This window comes from Lycorma delicatula, chromosome 4 (genome assembly GCF_047948215.1).
Source record: "Lycorma delicatula isolate Av1 chromosome 4, ASM4794821v1, whole genome shotgun sequence".
In the NCBI taxonomy this organism is placed as follows: Eukaryota; Metazoa; Arthropoda; class Insecta; order Hemiptera; family Fulgoridae; genus Lycorma; species Lycorma delicatula.
Window position 1 is genome coordinate 29,351,642 of NC_134458.1, and position 21,019 is coordinate 29,372,660.

A 21,019-nucleotide genomic window follows, 5' to 3' on the forward strand; every position below is an offset into this window, starting at 1 on the left:
TTATTATTGCGGTTTTAATATCGTTAATAACGACCTATCGCGTCACTTCATTTATTAAAGGAAAATACGTAAAATAATAATAAAAAAAATTTAATGTAATAAATGAAAATAAAAAAATCGGGTGCACTTATCGTTTTGCTACAGTTAATAAATTAGATTAATATGGAATAGTTCTTAAGGTATAATCCAACTCATATTGAAACACATTTTATGCAACGGTTAATAGACAAAACTGTATTTTATAATTTTTTTTTTTTAAATTACGTTTAAAAATGTGAAAATGATTCTTGCTATTTTTACGGTCATAAAATATTACTTCGAACACATTTAAATATACTTACAAAAAGTAACTTTTTGCTGCTGTTGTTCGATCTCATTACGACTTCTACCTGTGAAGAACTAGATGATGTAATCACCGCCATACCAGTAAATAAAAATATACACACTCCGTTAAACAAAAAGATTTTACAAACCGGTTAAAGAAAACGGGCTCGCCGGAACGACAACTGAATAACCGTTTTCATTCTACTTTGGAGATCCAAATAACTCCATTATCCGGAAAGCGGTAAAGCCCAAATAGAGACCGTGTCTTATTTTATAGTATAATTTTTTTGGTATAATTTTCATTCGCGGACTGAAGATACGTATAACTCGCGTTCTATTACCGATAACTCGACGGTTCTCGCGAATGAAACTTAGAAAATAGTGTGAAAATTCGTTTTATTTTTCGAATAAACTCTAGCTATCAGACCTGCAGGTGTAAGAGACTTAATAGAGAATGTTATAGCATGCGTTTTTCGAAGGAAGGCAAACAATGTGATTTTTCTTAACGAGTTCTATATATATTTTCTATATACAAAATATCTTGCCTGTAAGTATCAGAGACTTAGTGCGAAACGACAAAACCTTTTAAACGACTGAAATCTTACAAACGTCCGCTATCCCTTCACCAAAAATATTTGCCAAAAGATAACTCCTTTTTGACTTGAAACAGATTTTTTGCGTTTACAAAAAAAAATTTACAAATTAAAGCTGGGCGAGGATGTCTTTTACCGTAATATTTTAAACAAATGAAAATAAATCAACAGAATTTTATACAACTATCGTAGAAAACTAGAGATTTCAAACAAGAATACTCGATACTTGTCGCGATGAAAGTTTAGTTACAGGGACGACAATTAAAGGAAATAATTTAAATAATGTTTATAATTTTTTTAGGAATTTACAGAGACTTTTCTTCTAATTAAAAGAAGATAAATACTACAGTGTAGTTCCTACACTGGAAGTATTTACTGGAGATAGACATTTCTAATCTGACGTTTTAAATACCTTACTTTAACAATCCGTTAAAAAGTTTTTTTTATCTATTAAAAAAAAAAAAAAAAAGCGGCGATGTCAAGTATTACTCCTATAAGAATAGAACATCAATTTACAACACTATTAGTACTCAAAAAAAAAAAAAGAAGTCAAGAAACTTTTGTGGGATTTTTATTCCGTTTAATTTTTTTATAAACCGTAGATTTATATGCGCGAGTTATACCTACATGTAATGTTTTGTTGCTTGAACCTTTAGTTCCCCAAAAAATTGGTAAAAAAAAGAGCACCGTTGATTTGTGGTACGATCTCAAGAAAAACCCAACTTTTTGACAAAAAAAAAAAATTAACTGATTAGAAAACGATCGAATTATAAAAGATTAAGTGGTTTAAAGGGAACTAGAATCTTCCTCGGTCAGCGTACAGTAATCCGTAAGTGTTTTTACCGGCATGTATCATCTTGTTTAGCGGTTCTTTTAAACCGGTTTTGATTATTCTATTTTTGAGCAGTTTGATTTCAGGTGTGAACAGAAAAGTGAAGCTTATAACAGTTTGGTGAAATACTCTATCTTAACGTCAACAAAAATAGGCCGAGGGATAAATCCCAAAGCTAGGTTTTGGCGCGATCAGGAATATCATTATTATTTTCTGAACGTTAAGTTTTGAGAAAAGTATAAAAATGCTATTTTTCTCATTAAAATTAGTAATACTATTTTCGATAGATCCGCGTTTAATCTGCATCGGCGTGATGGAAAATATTTAACTCGAAATTTTCTGCGAACAATTCTTTACACTTTTTATCGAACATTTAAGTAAAATAAGAGCGTATGTCATCTGAGAACTAAATTATTAAAGATTGTCTATTTTCAGAATTTGAGGTAACATAAAAGTACCGAGTCCCTCCGATTAATATTTTTATAACCGTAGCCTATAACGTGAGAAATACCTTTAACCGAAAAAAAATTATTTACTTTTCAGTAACTTTAAAAACTACGAAAATATGTGCTGTAATATTATTACGCGACAACATTAATGAATACTACAAAAACATGTAAACATTTCATTTTCAAAATCTACTTCAGAAAAATTAAAACAATATCTTTTTCAGTACTAAATGAAACCTTTTTGCAAATGTGCAAAGAGAATCGCTAAAATATACGCCCGATAATATAATATTTTAATAATATACATAAATTACAAAAATGTTATCGAAACTATAAGAACGTTTTTTGAGAAATTCCGATTTCAACATTTTGCAAAATACCGATTATCGTGTTAAAGAATAGATTTTGCGTTGTAGCGGTTTAGTTTATATTAACTTTGAAAAGAGTACAATAATTTCTTGTATATAATGATCAATAAATATTATAAAAAATTAAATTAATAAACAATCTCGAGAAAGTTGAATTTAAAAAAATATGGAAATTAATGTTTAATCGTTTGAAACCTTCTTAGCGACGCTTTTTCGTCAGATATAAAATGTAGGTTATCAAACGATTTACAAATCATCCGACTGAACTATACTTCAAAATTCAACGAACTCAAATATCACAGCAAAGAAAATCAACTTACGAACAGATATTTATCGTATCCAATTCGTCGATACGAATGTTAAAATAGTCCCTTAAGACTGACAGACTGTTTACTTAATTACCGATTTACTCTGCGGTCTTTGGCGCTTAAAGTTTCAGAGCCGTTTTAACAAAACACAGTCATTTTTCACCTGTCACGAGCCGATCCGACTTAATCGTCGTTTAGGTTTATCGTTTGCTTAAAATCTATTCTATCACGGTACTCTGGTCTTCGTTTACGTCTGCATAAAGGGAGTTAACCCGTCGGGTCGACCGAATGATCGGTTAAATACCGATCTTTTTTACCCGATTCGTTTCACACGACTTTGTAATAGCATAAGCTAATTTTATCGGTGATAGTAATAGAAACCGTCTGCTTAAGCTCTAGTTTAAAAACAATCACTCGTCAACACGGTATAGGCTGTCAACATCCTTAGCCGGGCGTTAATACGTTCTTAAAGTCGCCCGCGGAACAGACGAAGCTGTTCCTTTAGAAATCGATATCTGTTCTCAGGCGGTTCTGATTTCTGGAGAAAAGGGAATTTTTTTCCAGTGCAATTGTATTTAAGTAAGTCTACACAAAACGGTCGATCTGTAATGTACCGCTCCCATCCTCGGTAAAATTCATCGACTTTACAAGGGACTGGGGGCCGGTCGAGAGGAGAGCCTGCCGCCAGGAGGGCCCTACCCAGGACAGGGTTGTTTCCGTAGTAATGCGGTCCTGGGATTAGATAGTCCTTTCTCATCGCTTAACCTTTATCGTTGAATCCTTCCCGTTATCGAGTTCTAAGCGAACGTTCGGCCCTGTAAGGCCTTTGCTTACGGTCGGTATGCTGGGAACATATAGAATCGGCGCACCTTTTGAGCTAATTGGTCGACGGAGAACTCGTAACCGACCTGGGACTCATATTACGTCCGATGACATCACCGATTTCTTAATGCGGATTATTAAGCTAACGTCCTGATCGGTTAGAGCAAACTCTCCCGATTCATCCTAAAATACATATATCGTGCTTTGTCGGCACAGGTCTGTATCAAAATATCCGGCCGTAAAACTTCCCGCCCGAGTAGTCCAAGAGAAAAAAAATGGGGAAAGACGATGTAAGAGATAAAAGTAACGGTATAAAAATATATTTAAATATTTTTTAGCGACTCTGTAATAAGTATACAGTGTATCAGAAGTTAATCGTAATCTACTTTAAATGACCTCTCTTGATGGTGGGGGCGGAAGTGACGGTAGGGGAGAGAAATAACAATTCTTTTATACAGTTTTTCAGAAAGTTTCGATATCACAAGTTCTAATATCAAAAATAGCTTCCTATGGAATATGAGCCTGCGAATAAATAATCTTTGATGGAATGACTACACGAATAACTCGTAAAAATGATTTTTCTAATAATCGTAATCTTAGTTCGCTGAATTAACGCTCCGTAAACCTTTTCTTTCACATCCTGTGCTATAAATACAAATTTCTAATCAAAAATTAAAAATAATTTTAACAATAATTACCACCTAATAAATAAACATTAGCTGGAGCGTTACCATTTTTTAGACTTTTATTCCTGTTTACAAGTTTCACTAAGAAACAGGTACAAGCCACAAAAAAGTACTAGGTGAAGAAGTCTCATACAAAATTTCCGCCACTAAGTCTAACGACCGTTAAGCGACATCTCGCTTTCTTTGATTATCTTACGACTTTCAACGATAAGGAAATCTCAAATCGGAACCGTTTGGATAAAATAATTCTGTATCATGTTAAGACTAAATTCGATGTTTTCTGATCGGTTAGGAATGTACCTTCTTGAGATCGGTAAAAATAATACGGTATCATGATCGGCCAGATATTATGTATTCCGATCGGTAAGGATTTTTCGGAGGAATCGCGAACTACTCCTTCGTCCGGATAATTTTTGTTTATTTTCTTCAAATCGTCTTATTCTCAGCGTCAGCTGCACGTTGAAGAAAAATTCTTTTGGCATTTACTTCATGAAAACCTGTGCGGTCGCTCTGGAGCTACACGGAGTACAAACGACCAAAAAAATATGCAGCCCTAATACAACATCATCCATCAGAAGTGTACAGTTACATGACCTTTTTTTCCTCACGTATCGTTATTTTAAAGTACAAAGTACTTTTTAATTTAAAGCGCTGAGAATATCACAAGTTTCAGTTACACAAACATTGAAACCGTTCTCTTATGTTTAAACCGCTTCAGATACTATCAAAAATGTCGGAATGAATCTTCAATCGACACCGCAAGAGCGCGTTAAAATACAGTACAAATAATGACAAAAATAAGTGTATTTGGATAATTAAGAAAATCAACCGTACATCTTTTTTAATTTGTAATATTAATTAATTAGGCAATTACAGAAAAGAGTTTACTGCACGTTGCTATTTATACGTACAGAGAGGTCGATTATTAATAGTAAATTCAGTTTTCATGTTATTTTTGCCGGGAATATTTATAAAATTAATTTTAGTCGCGTTCAGTTTTAATCGAATAAATAAAGTCACAAATTCTCGACAAAATAAAATCTTTTGCGAAGAAAATATCATCGAAACAGTAATACAGAGATTCGAGTGACACGGTCGATCTGTAACACCGATTCAGACCGTATGTACTGTTCCAGTCACACGACTGGAAAGAGGTGAGTTCAATTATTTATATCTAATTGTGCGGTGTAGTATTTTGGTGTTATAAGCGGGCAGTAACAGTTACTGTACGTATTAGTAACATCAGTTGACGGTCGAACAGCCCTGCTCCGCAGTCCGTAAAAACAGGCAAACATGCAAATTCTGTTTATCGGCTAGAGATATTAACGATACATCAGAGCCCGTTATTTCGCCGTTACACTTCGATAAACCTTCAATTTTATCAACCGTAAAATAACAGCTGACGTTCTCTCTCTCTCTTTCTCTCCCGTTAACACTTCATCCCTCTTTCTCCCCGGCCGTTCGCTCGATCTCGTTATTAAACAAACACAATTTTTTCCTACGACCAGTAAAAATCATACGACAATATATATGAACGCTTCTCCATTTTTATCCCCGTAATGAAAATTACCTTCACATACATGCCTTATCATCCGATGGCCGCGCGTATGTACGTGTGCCCCACCGGTCACTGGCGGCGGTAAAAATTATTAACCTTTATTGGCGATTTTTTTCCTTTTTTTGCGGGGAGAAATAATCGCGACGAGGCGAGGGGTTATCGTATACGAACGATATAGACGCGTGATAAAAGCTCCGTTAGATATATTGGGCGCGACTACGGTGCCTTTCCCGTGACCCCTCATCGTCCCTACGCTATACGCTAACGTAAATTATTATACTTGTGAAGAGTGAATCGCATTAAAGAATATACCGCACTCCAAACACCGTGCGTCGTATATCGTGTGCGATACCGCACGCGTTAGCAGAATATTACAAAACAATACAAGGGAGTTAACCGTTCTGCCCTTCATTCTGCCAGTACGCGTGTTGAATTTTAATGACTTACGCTATTTACAATGCGAAATGTTTATATTGCGATTACCACACGTAACATAATTTTACTTATATATTTTTATTTACTCACGATGTATACGGAATAAAATCCACGTAAACTTTGTTTTAATATTACAAGGTACGATCGGATCATCGCGGCCTTTTTCTTAAACGAGAGCGGTATTTCTTAACCTTCGTACACGATTAATGAGTTTTACCTTTACCGAAAAGCGACCGATCGAATACTACATGTCAGTCGTACAGAAAGAAAGTAATTAAAAATCGAATGAAGTCGAAGCTTGTACGATTTTTAGGCAGAAAGTTCCATACATATCTATTAATGCCTAGATGAAAAAATAATGTCACCGAAAACAAAAGAGTGAGCGTCGAATAGAGATTACACTTGTTAAACGGTTAAGGAAACCGATATTTCAAGTAAAGACAGGCGGTAGTTTTATTTCTAGAATTGAAAACTGCGCGTCTTAAGACAAGAAGGTGTAGACGAACTAGTGAAGGCTGTACCACGAGTTCCTCACAATTGATATAGATATAGTAGGAAGCGGTATGAATTTACTTAAGAGTTACAGCGTGCAGAACCTCATCATAAGAAATAAGATGGGAACTGAGAAAATTGTTATCGATAAAACCGAGAAGCGGCTTAAGCTGCACGGCCGCTTACCTCAACGGGTTACAAACCGAAGAACCCGATGGAAAGAATTCTAACATACGTTTTAAAAAAGAATAGGAAAACTTGTTAGAAGGAACGTATATGATGTAATGTAATCCACAATAACAGTCGGCAGGTACGAAAGCGAAGTAGCTTATTATTATTATGACGATGAATGATTTTCAGAATAATCTTTACTGGCTTTTCTCAAATTTCATTCGTACTCATCGAACATTAAGTTGTACGTTTAAAGTTATCGAGTTACAGAATAATTATATTCGTAGAATCTTACGTAATTTGTTTGAACGTTTTAATATCGCTTTCTTTTAGAAGGGAGCAAATTCTTAGCGTAAATAAGCCGAAAAAGAAACGTTAACAAAACAGACACAACGAGCTATTATCTTTAAAGGTAAGATTATACAGCGTATATAATATATTCGTGAGATATATCATCCCGGCCGCTCCGCCAGTATAGACTCCTAAAATGAAGAAGTTTACGGCTTCGAATCCTAACAAGTTTCTACGGCTAGAACGAAAGAAATCGATAATTTTATCTAGCCGCAAAAACTATTGAGTTGCCCGTTCGTAAGGTTGCATTCTTTGCAATCCGAGAAAACCATTTTTGAAACTCAAAATATATCTGAATTTTAAAAATACGCATATATCAATACTAATTAAAGCTACTTACTGCATCGCCATCTCATTGTTTTTTACAGTGTCGAAGCGCTTCTGTAATGTACAATATTTCATCGGCGATTTATACATTTTATTTTAGATTAAAAATACAAAATGTTGTACATTTAAAAACCGATTTAACAATTTTACAGTTCGCTAATGAAACAGTGTATAATATTTAAGCGTTTTAGCAATAATAAAAAAAAACCCACTAGTCATTAAGAGTAAGGTAAGCGGCAGCAATATATTTCGTAACAATATCGTGCTAGGAAAATTTTCATAAATAATACTTACGACACCACAAAAATAGACACAAACAGAAAAACAACACCGCAGAAAAATAAGAGAAAAAAAATTCACCGTTCGAAGCGGATTCTGAAAAATATCATCAACACGAAAATCAGCTTCAACTCACTTTTAGTACATAAATCTATTCATTACGAACTAAATTTAAACGACGAATTACGGCACTTCTGAGGCACTTGTCGAATTATGGCCAATCATAAGCGACGAGTCAATGTGGCGAGAGCCGCACTGTCAGACCGAGTGGGAGTTCCTAGATGCGGTTGCTTTGTTCAACCGGCATCCGTAATTTGCTTAAGGGAAAGACTCTTACCGCATTGCCGTGGGAAGCTAACCCTTAGTATGGCTGATCATCAGCCAATTATTGTGGCTCCAAGCTCAATAGAATGGTGGACAGATACTTGCTAGCATTCGGCGACCTAGACGTGGCAGCGAATTGCTGCGAGACAAAATATATTTTATTATGGATGTCATATATATTTTAAATAGTTGACGGGGTGCGCCTACTTAGCAAATATATGACAAGCGAGCGGTTGGGACACGTAAGTCGATGGTCCACGGCGCTTAGTCCGCTCATGCTGTTAGGTAAGCTCTAGCAGCTACGTTAGGATACTGATCCCTAAACTGTTCGAGGCTCAGTTGCCGTTTGCGGCACAGACATTGGTCTTGTGCTTTAGGTCGGCCGGTGGGGTGGTGGCGGGAGAAATATCAAGCAAATCAATTCACTTTTTAAAAAAAACCAATGACGAGTTATGCAACCTAATCCATATGATAAAACATAACTTCTAGTTAAAAAATCAAGACATAAAAAAAAACAAGAAACCCAATAAAAAAAAAAAAATCAACCCCGTAGAATAAAAATTAAATATAAAAAATAATGACTCAAAGAAAAAATAATATTAGTAAAAAATAAGTTATAACAAAAAAACACAGCCTATCGTCAGATATCTTTGACGACAAAGATCAAAATGCCTTTCTTTTGATGCCTTTATTTATTTTACTTCAGGTTGATTTTACTTTGTAAAAATATTTTTATATCAAACATCGCTTAGATAATGCGGGTTAAAATCTATTGAAAAAACTAAAAGAGTAATTTGCAAAGAGAAAAATTAATGCCCGTGCTATTTCCAAAAGAAATTTACGATAACTTTTCCACTCTAACTTTTTTTTTATCTACTAATACATTTAATTTTTATACATTACATAAACGACTAAACATCGAAACGGCATCTGGATGTTTTCGTGTGAAATATTTTAGTCGATACCGATATCGATTTAGTTATTTTAGTTTATGGCGATATCGACTGATTTATGTTCTTTAATCGAAATAAATATTTTACGGCGAAAAAAATTTATCTAACGACATGGACCGTCGTACCACAATACCGTGAAAATAACAAAAAAAAACATTCATTTGTATCAAACCAGGCAAAAGAACTATTACCGCAGAATAAACCGTAATATTTTGGCCAAAAAGAAAGGATTTAATCGTACTTCAATTTCAATTTTCCGTAAATTATCTAACGATTTACAAATCATCGTTACAAAAATAAAAATAAAGAATTTCTTCTAACAAACGCAATATTATTCCGTTTTAAGTTTTTTATCGAGATAAATCTGAAGTATATATTAAATAATTAAAAATTAACACCTTAAAAAATGTTTTTCGATTGCGTGCCGATTTAATTTATTTTAAGCTAACGCATAGGAGTATCGCGCTTTTGGTTCATGTAGTTATGATTAGCATCTACTAATACGGACTATAACCGCTTTTCTTTTCTGTTAATAATTAATAATTTTAAATTCGTAACGGTATCCGATTAAGGTTTTCTTCGATCCTTCACGAAAACATAAATAAAGCAGTTCCTTTTTTATCGGTAGAACACCACATCTACCCAATTTGATGTACGACCTGAATAAAGTATTTATTTTATACGTAACTCGGTTTCATTATCTGTACTTATGTTTGCGGTTAAAATTACCTTTAGACCGAGTTTTGTTAAGACGTAAATCAGCTGCCTCGTATAACCGTATTATTTTTTTGAGTAAAAGTTGACCTTTGCGCATATAAAAAGTTAGGAACACACTGATCGCTATATTACTGTAATTAGAAATAGAAATTTTCTGAAGGTTGCTGAAATTATCTGCTGAATTTAAAAAAAGCGAGTACGCTTAAACAAGATAGCGCGTACATAAGGTCAAATTACACTAACTAACTTCTAGGAAAAAGAAAGCTTGCCGGTCTTAACTTTGCGTTCCTGAATGCGCCCGTTTATTCTAATTTAACTCGCTCAACCTTCCTAGAGTCTCTGCATGCGTGCGCACACTCGCGTTTTATTGGTAGACTATCAAAATTAAGGACCGAGGAGGGCGCTGCTAACTGTTGTATTACAGATTGATAAGGAAGAGTGAACACGAATCGGCCAGCGAGATGATAAGGCGTTCGGTCAGCCGACCTCAGTTCCTCTAGTCCGCAGAGCCGTTCTAACGTCGAGTTAAACCTGTTAATTAAGTCAACAATTACTCAGTCGGAGACAGTGCGATGTGTTATCGGTTTTAATTAATAGCTGCGAAGTGAATGGGTACGGAACCAAGAGCAGCACGGGCTTGCGAAGCAACACATTATGAATCCAGCCGCCCGGATGACCCCCCTCCGCCAACCCGACCATAACCGACGACCAAATCCCAAAACCAATTTCCTTTCCTCCTCCCTCTTTTCCGAAAAGAAAATTAATTAATGAATTATTTAATAGAGACGGCGAACCCGGATCGTACGATTTCCCTCCGGTCTTGTATTCGGTATTCCGTATCAGAAGCTTCTTATTTCTTTAGCGAATCTTTCACCGTCGTACTTGTTCCAAAACGCAGTAATTCGGTTATTAATTAAATTTAATTAAACTGTTAATCGAATAATAATAATTTAAAATGCATTAAAAGGAGAGAAAGCAATAAGAACCGAAAAATCATACCGCGAATCAAGTTTCTTACAAATAATTATGCACCCTTTTTAATAATGATTCTTTATTAAAGAAAACATAAAAAAAAAATGAAAAACATAGAAGGAAAATAAAAAAAAGTAATAAAGTCGCGCTTAAAATTGTTACATGCTGCGAAAATATTCTTTATGGAAAACTAAAAATGTGCACAAAAGGGAATCGTTATTAAATTACTACGATAATTGAAAATTTGTCATTTTCACTTCTCACACACAAACAAACGTGCATAATCCAGAAATAACAATGAAATATGTAGTTCTTATTTACAACGATATACCATATCGAAACGGTCACAAAACATTCACACGTAGCTTGCTCTTTTCGCAATTTATTATTCAGGTAAAATGCCACTTATGACGAATACTTGCAAACTACACCTGCTAGTAAAGGGAAAAGATAAAAAATGTTGTCCGTCTGCAAAATAACATTCCTATGACAACACGTAACAAGCATTTTTTGTACGTAAAAATTGTCCTTGGAAGATATTTTCGCACCTTATCCTGATATCATTCTTGAAAACTAAAAAAAAAAAACCGAAAAACGTAACAATAATTTTCAGTTTTGTAGCGTTACAGCAGCGACTAAGCGTAAGTATATACACACACCATAAGTATATCTCTACATAATTTTATGTACAGTTACCGGCACGATTCACAATTAAACGCATAAGTAATTCGGATAGCGGTAAAATAAATAAGTTAACATTAACGCATAATAGAAGATCAGCGACTTTTAAAACTTTAGAAAGCGACTTTAAGAAGCGTTTCATAAAAGAAGGTATAAGAACCGCTTGCTGTTCATGCTACTTTCATCGGTCTTTTAACGGCTGTAAAGCGTGCACAGTATTTTAGCCGATATAGATACCGATCGTAAACGCTAATATAAATCGATAAACGTAATATTTTTCACTAAACGGCCAGGGTCCCGCGGTGAAAAGAGTGTATGTATCCCGTTTACGGTTGAATTTCACTATATTTCGCGGAGATCGAAAGGATGAAGCGATATATTCGGTTCAATAAGACAGATTCACTCCTCCGTTTCCTCGGATATCTGTCTTACTCGTCGTCCTTGAGAACGGATATTCCGTTCTTACAGTACTTTAGCGTTTTAGTATTTTAAATAGTACTTCGTAACCGGTTAGAATATTTTAAAGGGGAATCGAGGTAAAACGTTTGAGAAACACAACAGGGGTTTTTCCGTTTTAATTCAACAGATTTTCAAAAGTTTTATCACATCACTATTTTTGATTTCCGTAACTTTTTCCACGAGCTGTAGTATTCTTTTTTACATCATATAGAGGTCAAAAAGGGCTTTTTGCAAAGAGTAAAAATGGAACTTCATCTTAGCGTAGTAAAAATTCATTTTCTTACATAACCAAATCTAGTAATGTTTACTGAAATTACGTTAACAAATTGTTGTTTATTCAAATTACGGGCCCAAAATAAATAATGAAGGGGTTAAGGTAACCGGCTTGTTTTTTACCTTTTAACTCTAAGGTAGCAGTAGTACTTAAAAAAATAATTGGACTGATACCGAGTGTTCTTCATAAAAAAAATAATGGCCGCCAAATTGTAAAACTTTGAAAACGTCTCGTGTTTGGAATCTTGGACGAAGAACAAAAAAAATATTATCGGCGATTAGAGCGAGGCTAATGTAACGCACCGATGAAAAATCTACCAGAAATAAATAGTTTACTGAAGACTCTTTAGGCATTAATATACTTAGAGATACATAATACACGACACGATCGATCGCTATACCGAAGTAGTTTATATGCGGATACGAACGGTGTCATTAGGTGAATGATTTACGACTATTAATAAATTTACAACATCCCGGTACGGTTGTTACCGTGACAGAGGGTGTACAATTTCTTCAGTAAACAATCGGTCGGGGAGGTTTTTGTAGTAACCTGCTTGAAATGAATGCGAACAGAACGGTCGAGACGAGATTAGATGTACGGAGAGGCATACGGTCGAGAGGGAGAGGTTCAGACGCTTTGGATCACGGGAACGATGGAGGGGGTAGGACCATTAGTGTAAAGTTAATCGGTGAAACAAACGCCATAAAATCCAGGTGCTGTGTTCTTACCTTCGACGGCATAAGAACTAAGTTGCGGTGAGAACGATAGCGGGACGAGAAGGGGGCCGTGTGCTTTATTGGATCGCTCTATCATGTAAATTAATGTAGAACCTATGCGCTCTCTATTACCTTCTACGGTTGTCATTACGATCCGACAGGCATTAGGGGTTTTTTGTCCCCTCCGACGAACCTACACTCGGTTATAATGATACAGACTTCGAGTGTAATGCGGCACAGAGTTTTATAGCTACGGTTATAATCTTATTCGGCCTACCGCAACGGTATCAAACTTTCGACATTAAATCATGTACATCAAACTTCTTTAGTTTTTTCTCGTAGTTGAAGGCATGTGAAAAAAATCTTATCTTTCTTTGAATGCGCTTAGGGAATTTCATAGCTCGTAAAACAGATACAAAAAATAATATCGCTTATTTATAAGCCGCTTAAAGTTTTATATAAAGTAATTTAAACAATTCGCGCAAATACATTCCGTTTAAAATAATTTTACTAGTTAGACCGTATAGTTACGGGGTAGTTAACGATTATCGTAATCATGCGAATCCAATCTACGAAAATTTTTATCGTTCTTCGATGAAAACAAGTAATGAACGACAGACTGTATATAGCTACTGCATCGACCGCGTTTTAACTGCCGCTTCCATTTGCAATCTAATGAAAAACACCTACGTTTGAGCTGAAGTAATTCTGCAACTAGCAGTTAAAAAAAAAAAGTTACAATATATGACAAATTAAGAACCTGTTTACATTATTATACGAGAAGTTCGTTTAAAGTAAGCGTATGAAAAAAAACCGGTATATCCATCTCCAGATATCGAAAGAGAATAATTATTAAACTTCAGCGGAAATAGGTTGCAGTTCACGCTAATACGGAATGCCCTACATTCTTTTATTCACGTGAAAATTCTCAGAATCTACATGAAATATCTTTAAATATCAATAAATACTTTTTACGTTATAAATATGATTTTAATTTTATGTTAATTATTTTTAGAAAAGTTCTCTTATAAAATTGTTTTTTACCGAAAAAAAATAACCTCGATACGATAACCTGAAATACAATTATTTTTAAACGCCGAAAATGAGTGTTTTAAATTATCCTCCAAACAATCTTCAACGATTTAAAAGGATAATAATAAAAGTTCTTATATTAAATAAATATTTTACAGAATTTTTTTGTCAAAGTTATACAAACAGAAACCTCACCCACAAAAACCTTTTTATACTGCGCATTTCTAAAAAAGCAAACGAACGTTTCTTGGTGTTTAAGAGAGTTTTACACGATAGCATAAAACACGCTTTAATTTGACAAATATCATTGTTTTTTCTTTATCTTAAAATAATCAGTTAAAGCTTCATTCGTCGGATAGACTGTATAGTTCCGATAAGTCTCCGTACCCCTTCCTGCAATAAACATATTGCTACTGTTTAAAAATCGCGCGATATTCGGTACCAAAGAAATAATTTCCTTACCGTGGTCGGTATCTCTGCTCTCAATGTCATACAGGACTATCGATCGCAAATCGCTCGTTCTATTATTTCAGATGCAAATCCGCGGCTGATGTGAGCGAACGCAATTACAGTGTCGAGGAGCGGTCAGTGACATGTGTTTGAGTGCGCGGGTCAAACAACGCCACAAATAATGAAATGCATTTCGTGAACGATTTAAAAAAAATACCTTTCGGCACGCCGGAAGGCGGAGGTAGATTTCACCGGTAGGGAATAAAAAAGATTTCCACCTTGAAGTTAAAAAAAAACTTCAAATTTACTCAATACGACAACGGTGAAAACATGTAAAAAACGTTTCACATGTTTAGCATACGACAAGCCCCATCTACCATTCCAGCAACATTTTGAGGACTAACGACCACTTTTAACCGATTCGATACTGTGCGTATTAAGGGAGGTATCATTCTTTTTTGTCTCTGAAACTCAATTTTTAAACCCGCTGGGCCAATGGTTGGTGATAAAAAAATTAACTTAGATATGTTTTAGGCCCTTACCCGAAGAGTAGTAGTAACTTTCAACGAATTCGATATTTTACTTAATAACTAAGTTAAAACGATATTTTGTTTTTTTCTTCTTTTGTATTGGCCATTTCTTGCTGTGAGGGTTGGTCATATCAAAAATTGTTTCAGATAAAAGTTTTAAGTAATGTTTAAAGGACTAACGACCACTTTAAACCGATTCGATACTGAGCTTATTAAGGAAGTATGATTTTTTGTCTTCAAAACCCCATTTTTTCCATTTTTGGGTGGTGTTTTGACCTGGATACACGTCCAACCCTTTTGCACCGACTTGTTAATGGTATTTGCACCGACTTTTCGTAACGTTTCAAATCTCAATTCCATATTGGTTCTCGGTTCGTAAAGTTTATGAAAAATTATATATTTTTTTAATATCGTCATTGGAAAAATTGTCCAGCGTAAGATCTGGGTATGTAGGCGTCTATAGGCGTTTTGATATAAAGCGACGACAAAAGTATTTTCGCTTTGTGACCGACATCAAGGCGATTTTAATTTTTTTGTAGCCCCGAAAGCAGCAGCTGTACAGTCCGATTTGTTAGCAAAATTTCAGTTTCTTGGTGAGCGATTTAAAAGTTTTTACGTCCTCAACAAATTACAGAATTAGAGACCGTCAGCCACGGGCGCTTCGATTCTATCTTCTTATCTCACAAGATTTACGAACGAGATACGAGTTAAATTATTGCTAACACCAGACTGGAAATTCAACTGAAATTCGTCTTTTAACCCGTTCGAAAGATTTACAAGCGAAATAAGATTACAGTAAATAAACCCGTCGTAGATAAACCTATAGCTAACACAACACGAAGAAACAGGTGACAGTATCATTTCAACCGTTTCGTGTGGCTGAAAATCATTAGGGTAGAATTTACTCAAGCGAATTTTATGCACCCTTATTTTATAGGATGTTTCTATTCTCATAAATCGGTTCTAAGAAGATCTGTGGGTTTGGCTGCAAACATTAACTGGATAAAATCGCCAATCGACGCAGATCTATCAGTTCTGTAAAAGCAATATATTAACGGATACTGTATGTTCGTATAACTTCACACGTATACAATTTAGATAACGATATACAATTATATAAATAGTAATTACCTGCATGATATATCAGTCGTACCACCTTTAAAAAGATCATCGGGTCCAGATCTCGGCGGTAATGTCAAATTATATACATCATGTTTACAAACGATAGCGATTTTGTTAGGTCTTCGTGGAAAATTTAATGCTAATTTAAATACTTCACTATCGATAACTGTTGTGGGTATCAGTTTCTGGAAAAAAAGAAAGAAATAGATATAGATATAAATTAAAACACACTAACACACACATACACTTCAAAATGATGCAGTTATCTCTTCTGAGTTATAGGCGCAATCAATTAAGCTTTTGCATATTTTCGAAATATAAAATGTAGACAGTTCTAAGGATTTATTAAATACTAATTTATAGTTACAGGTATAACAGTTTATTACTACGTTAAAAAATAAAAACTTACCATTAAATTCGTCCATCAGCTTGTGTTCATTTCCTTCTTTTTAGTTAATTAACCGTACAGTTAATTAAAGAATTAATTAACGGGTTTACCCGTTTATTGACTTTTTTTAAACACGATAAAGTTTTTTGTTTATCTCATTCCTCTTCTTCTTTTACAAATACAAATTAATCTAATGTAATCTATATTTTAACTGTATTTGAAAAAATGGCGCGTTTTAAACTTATGTATCCTAAATAGTATATTATGCAACGAGCTTATAATGATAACCACAAATGCACGAGTGCAAAGTAAATTACGAGACGAGCCTTGACGAGTGTCGTAAACTTCGCAAGAGTGCATTATAGCATACAGTTTCGTACAGTATTTTTTCTACGGTTGAGAATATATGGGGATTTTTTATTTAAATCGACGTGGTATACATTGTTTACGGAATATTTTTTTTTTTAATTTTTCAAAAATATACATTAAACAATACGTGTGGCAAAAGGTTATCATAAGTTCTGCTTTTCTTTAATATCGATCGGTGTTATAGGGGTGAAAGACATTTCTTCCACAGAATCCGACATAATTAACAAATGGATAAACAGTATAATATAGAAATTTAGTTACTTATCGGCGTACGCTCAAATTAAACCCTGCTTGCTAACTACTAAATCGGATTAAAATTAAAGTAAAAAGCACCCGATACGTTAAATAATATCCGCTTCTGATCTGTCAGCGGTTGAAAGAGTAGGCGTTTAATCTGTTGAAAACCTGTACTGTAATGAAAATCTGTTTCATAATGATACTATGATACAGGTTCCAGCTGCGTAATTCAAACATTATAATACAGCCGTAGAAAAACAATAGTTAAACTCTTGATCGAAATCAATCGTTTAATTACAGCAAATGATTCTCGACAAACGGGACAAAGGCTGTTACTAAAACGCTTTTTAAATCCAAATTCTTATCTGTTAGTCTGGAGGTAAGCACAATATCTAAATAATCGCTGGTCATATCGGAAAAAAACGATCGTTTAGGCTCGTTTTTGTATACCTCTTTGCCTGTAGGAGTCATCATATCTCGGGAGCCGTACCTTGCGAGAGCTACCGTGCGGATTCGGGAGATTTTCACCAGTCCGATCGATATATCTGGAAAAAATCGTGGAAGACTACAAAAAAAATCCCATGGAATATTCTGCACGAATTACAGCGTATTATAATTAAAAGCCCAACAGTTATTTCATCGAAATATTTTCATTCATTAGGAAAGATCAAGAGGCCCGGATTTACCTGACACAGTTGGGATAATTGTACAAGGAAGACAGAAAACAGGATCGCCAGATAGGCGCAGCCGTCCCCATCGAACCGCACAGGTTGCAAGAGGCTTAAATAATTTCTTACGACTCCCAGGCGGATGGAACGAGCACCTGGGTAAAATCCCTAAAATATCACCAAGGAGGAACGGATTAAAAGTAAGAAAAAGCGATATGTAGTCTGTACATAAAGCGGTCTTTTTAAGGAAAACCTACCCAAAATTGTGCGGTGCGTGGTGAAATTAAACGACTAAACCGCAAACCGTTCGACCGGCTCCCCCATTGCTATGTTACGTAGTTTGCTATTCAGTTTCGCAAACTACGTAACATCATCGAAAGACGGTCGTTTTGCTAACTTTTTGAACTTTTCCTGATTCCTATGAAATGGGATTTCAATAAAATAAAATTAATATAATTTATTCGAAGAAAGATTAAGTTATAACATTATTTTCTTAAAACGATTCATTTTTTTGTACGATTAGAACGAGATTTTTTTAAACACTCAAGACCCTTCCTGGGATTTCGATTTCAATTAACAGAGTAATTAATTTAATACATACATCATCGATAGCCTAACGGTTTTATTAACAAAAAAGGATGAACGAATCACGGTTACCGATTCTGCATTCTATCAATACGAAACTAAAGAACAGGAGATTCAAAATGATATAAACGTTTTTCGTGAACGACTCGTTCATTATTACGAGTCAAAGCCGATAAAGAATAAAAAAACGTTTTCGAAAGTCGTACCGTTTATAATTAGAATAACACGAATATATACTACATTAACACAAGATATTTAAGAATATCCAGACCGAATAATTACGAGTAGAAATAGAAATACTGAGATTTTTATCAAACCTTTTCCGGTTCTTTCTTCCGATGAATAATTACAAAGTAAAATTCCCCCGACGATTTTAAGTCCAAAAGTTAAATAAAACAGGATAAAACCATTTATACCCCCGCAAAAGCACCACCGCTTTGTTCCGTCAACTCACCATTTTTACGCGACTACCTTTTCTCTCACACTCCCCGGAGAAACCTGAAAGAGAGGGATGATGAATAAAAAGAACACTTTTTAGAATAAAATCCCACACGCGCACCCTTCTACGGTAATAATTTATATAAGACCGAAGAAATTCATTTAAATTAAGCTTCATCCCTTCGGGTAACCGCATGGTTATTAAGACCGGATAGCCGCAATTTAGAAATCCTCTTCGCAAATATATATATATATATATATATACTGCTATTTGGGAAGAAAATTAAATACAATAACAATGTTGAAAAAAAATAATAACAGCCATAATAACTAATAATTAAATTTAATTAGTAACAGCCCTATATTAACGATAAGAAATAAAATATAAACTAAAAAAAAAAAAAAAACGAATAGCGTTTATGATTAAATACACTCGCAGTTAAAAAAATAAATACCATCTCGCAATCGCGTGCGCGGGCGCGCATGTATAAAAAAAGTAATTGTTTGATTTAAATTACATTAAAAAAATAAATAAAATTGTATAATTTTTAAAAATGCCAAACTTTCAAAAAACTAAATCTGATCTTTTTCAAGTACACAAGGAACAGAGAAGCAGCTTAATTTTAAATGACAGGATATCAGAAAACTGTGAATTACAGGAAAAAAGTTGTTGCAGGCCTACCTGGGACGCTTGTAAACTCGCAGAATCCAGATAAGTGTGTGTGTATACATAGCTGTAAAGGAGTTTTTTCAAACCGATTTTCTACTTTACCTAGTCAAAAACTATTCCTTTGATCGATTATGACTATTTGACTTTAAATACGAAAAGAACACGGTTATGTGGTTGTCAGATGAAGGCCCAACAGCTAATCTTATCTAAATAATTACCGTTAACGATTACACTAGAAAGGTCAGCTCAGCTGCTCGGGGTGTAAAAAGTTTGGGATCGTGTTAGATAAATTTTTATGAAATCTAATCGACTTTGCTTGTAATAAATCAAAACATTCAGTTTTGTTTTGAAGAATGCCGATGAAGTGTTACTCTTGTCGTTATATTACGTTATATTCGTACATACTTATATCTGCCTAAAATACGTATAATATCTCCGGATTATCTCAAAATAAATTTCCACGACTGAAAATCGGCCTGAGATTTTTATTTGTGCCAAAAAATCAGTCCCAGATTTTTAGTAAATTAAGAATTGTAAGTTATTCGCGCGTTTTTATTTAACGAACGTGCAAACTTCATCAAGAAATACCATTGGATGTGAAAAGACACCTTTTTTTTAATAAAGGGGAAGCAGAATCAAGTAACATTAATAATAAAAATTTTATTATAACACAAGGCTTACTAAAAAGAATATCGGAGTCTTAAAGCGACATAATATCTCTTAACTTTAATTTACAGCAACGAATCACAAATATAATGAGAGTAACTTGCACAGTTTTCCGTACAAGTGTTGGAAGTTAAATCATTATACACGATATGATCCGACCGATAGGTGAGTTTGTACTTTAACTGACACATCTTAAGTAATGGAAACGACAGCCGCTTCGATCCTTTGCTGCGAGTCGGGTAGATAAGTGTATACGCTACATAGTTTATAAAACCCCGAAGGAAAAATCGGATAGGACAGATCGGGTGACTGCGGAGACCACCGTAATCAAGCTGTCATCGGATTATTTGCCGAACGATCCAGCGACCCCGACCGCTGGATCGTTCGGCAAATAATCCGTCAGATGAAGGCCCAACAGCTAATCTTATCTAAATAATTACCGTTAACGATTACACTAGAAAGGTCAGCTCAGCTGCTCGGGGTGTAAAAAGTTTGGGATCGTGTTAGATAAATTTTTATGAAATCTAATCGACTTTGCTTGTAATAAATCAAAACATTCAGTTTTGTTTTGAAGAATGCCGATGAAGTGTTACTCTTGTCGTTATATTACGTTATATTCGTACATACTTATATCTGCCTAAAATACGTATAATATCTCCGGATTATCTCAAAATAAATTTCCACGACTGAAAATCGGCCTGAGATTTTTATTTGTGCCAAAAAATCAGTCCCAGATTTTTAGTAAATTAAGAATTGTAAGTTATTCGCGC

At 34.6% G+C, this 21,019-nt stretch overlaps 1 protein-coding gene across 1 annotated transcript in view; it reads right to left on the reverse strand.

Annotated features, from left to right (window-relative positions):
• Window positions 1-21,019, reverse strand: part of mbo (Nuclear pore complex protein Nup88) — a 368,973-nt gene that overhangs the window by 119,065 nt on the left and 228,889 nt on the right. The window contains exon 2 of the mRNA XM_075362597.1: window positions 16,238-16,413. Coding sequence (XP_075218712.1) covers window positions 16,238-16,413 — 176 coding nt within the window. The remainder of the gene's footprint in view (window positions 1-16,237; window positions 16,414-21,019) is intronic.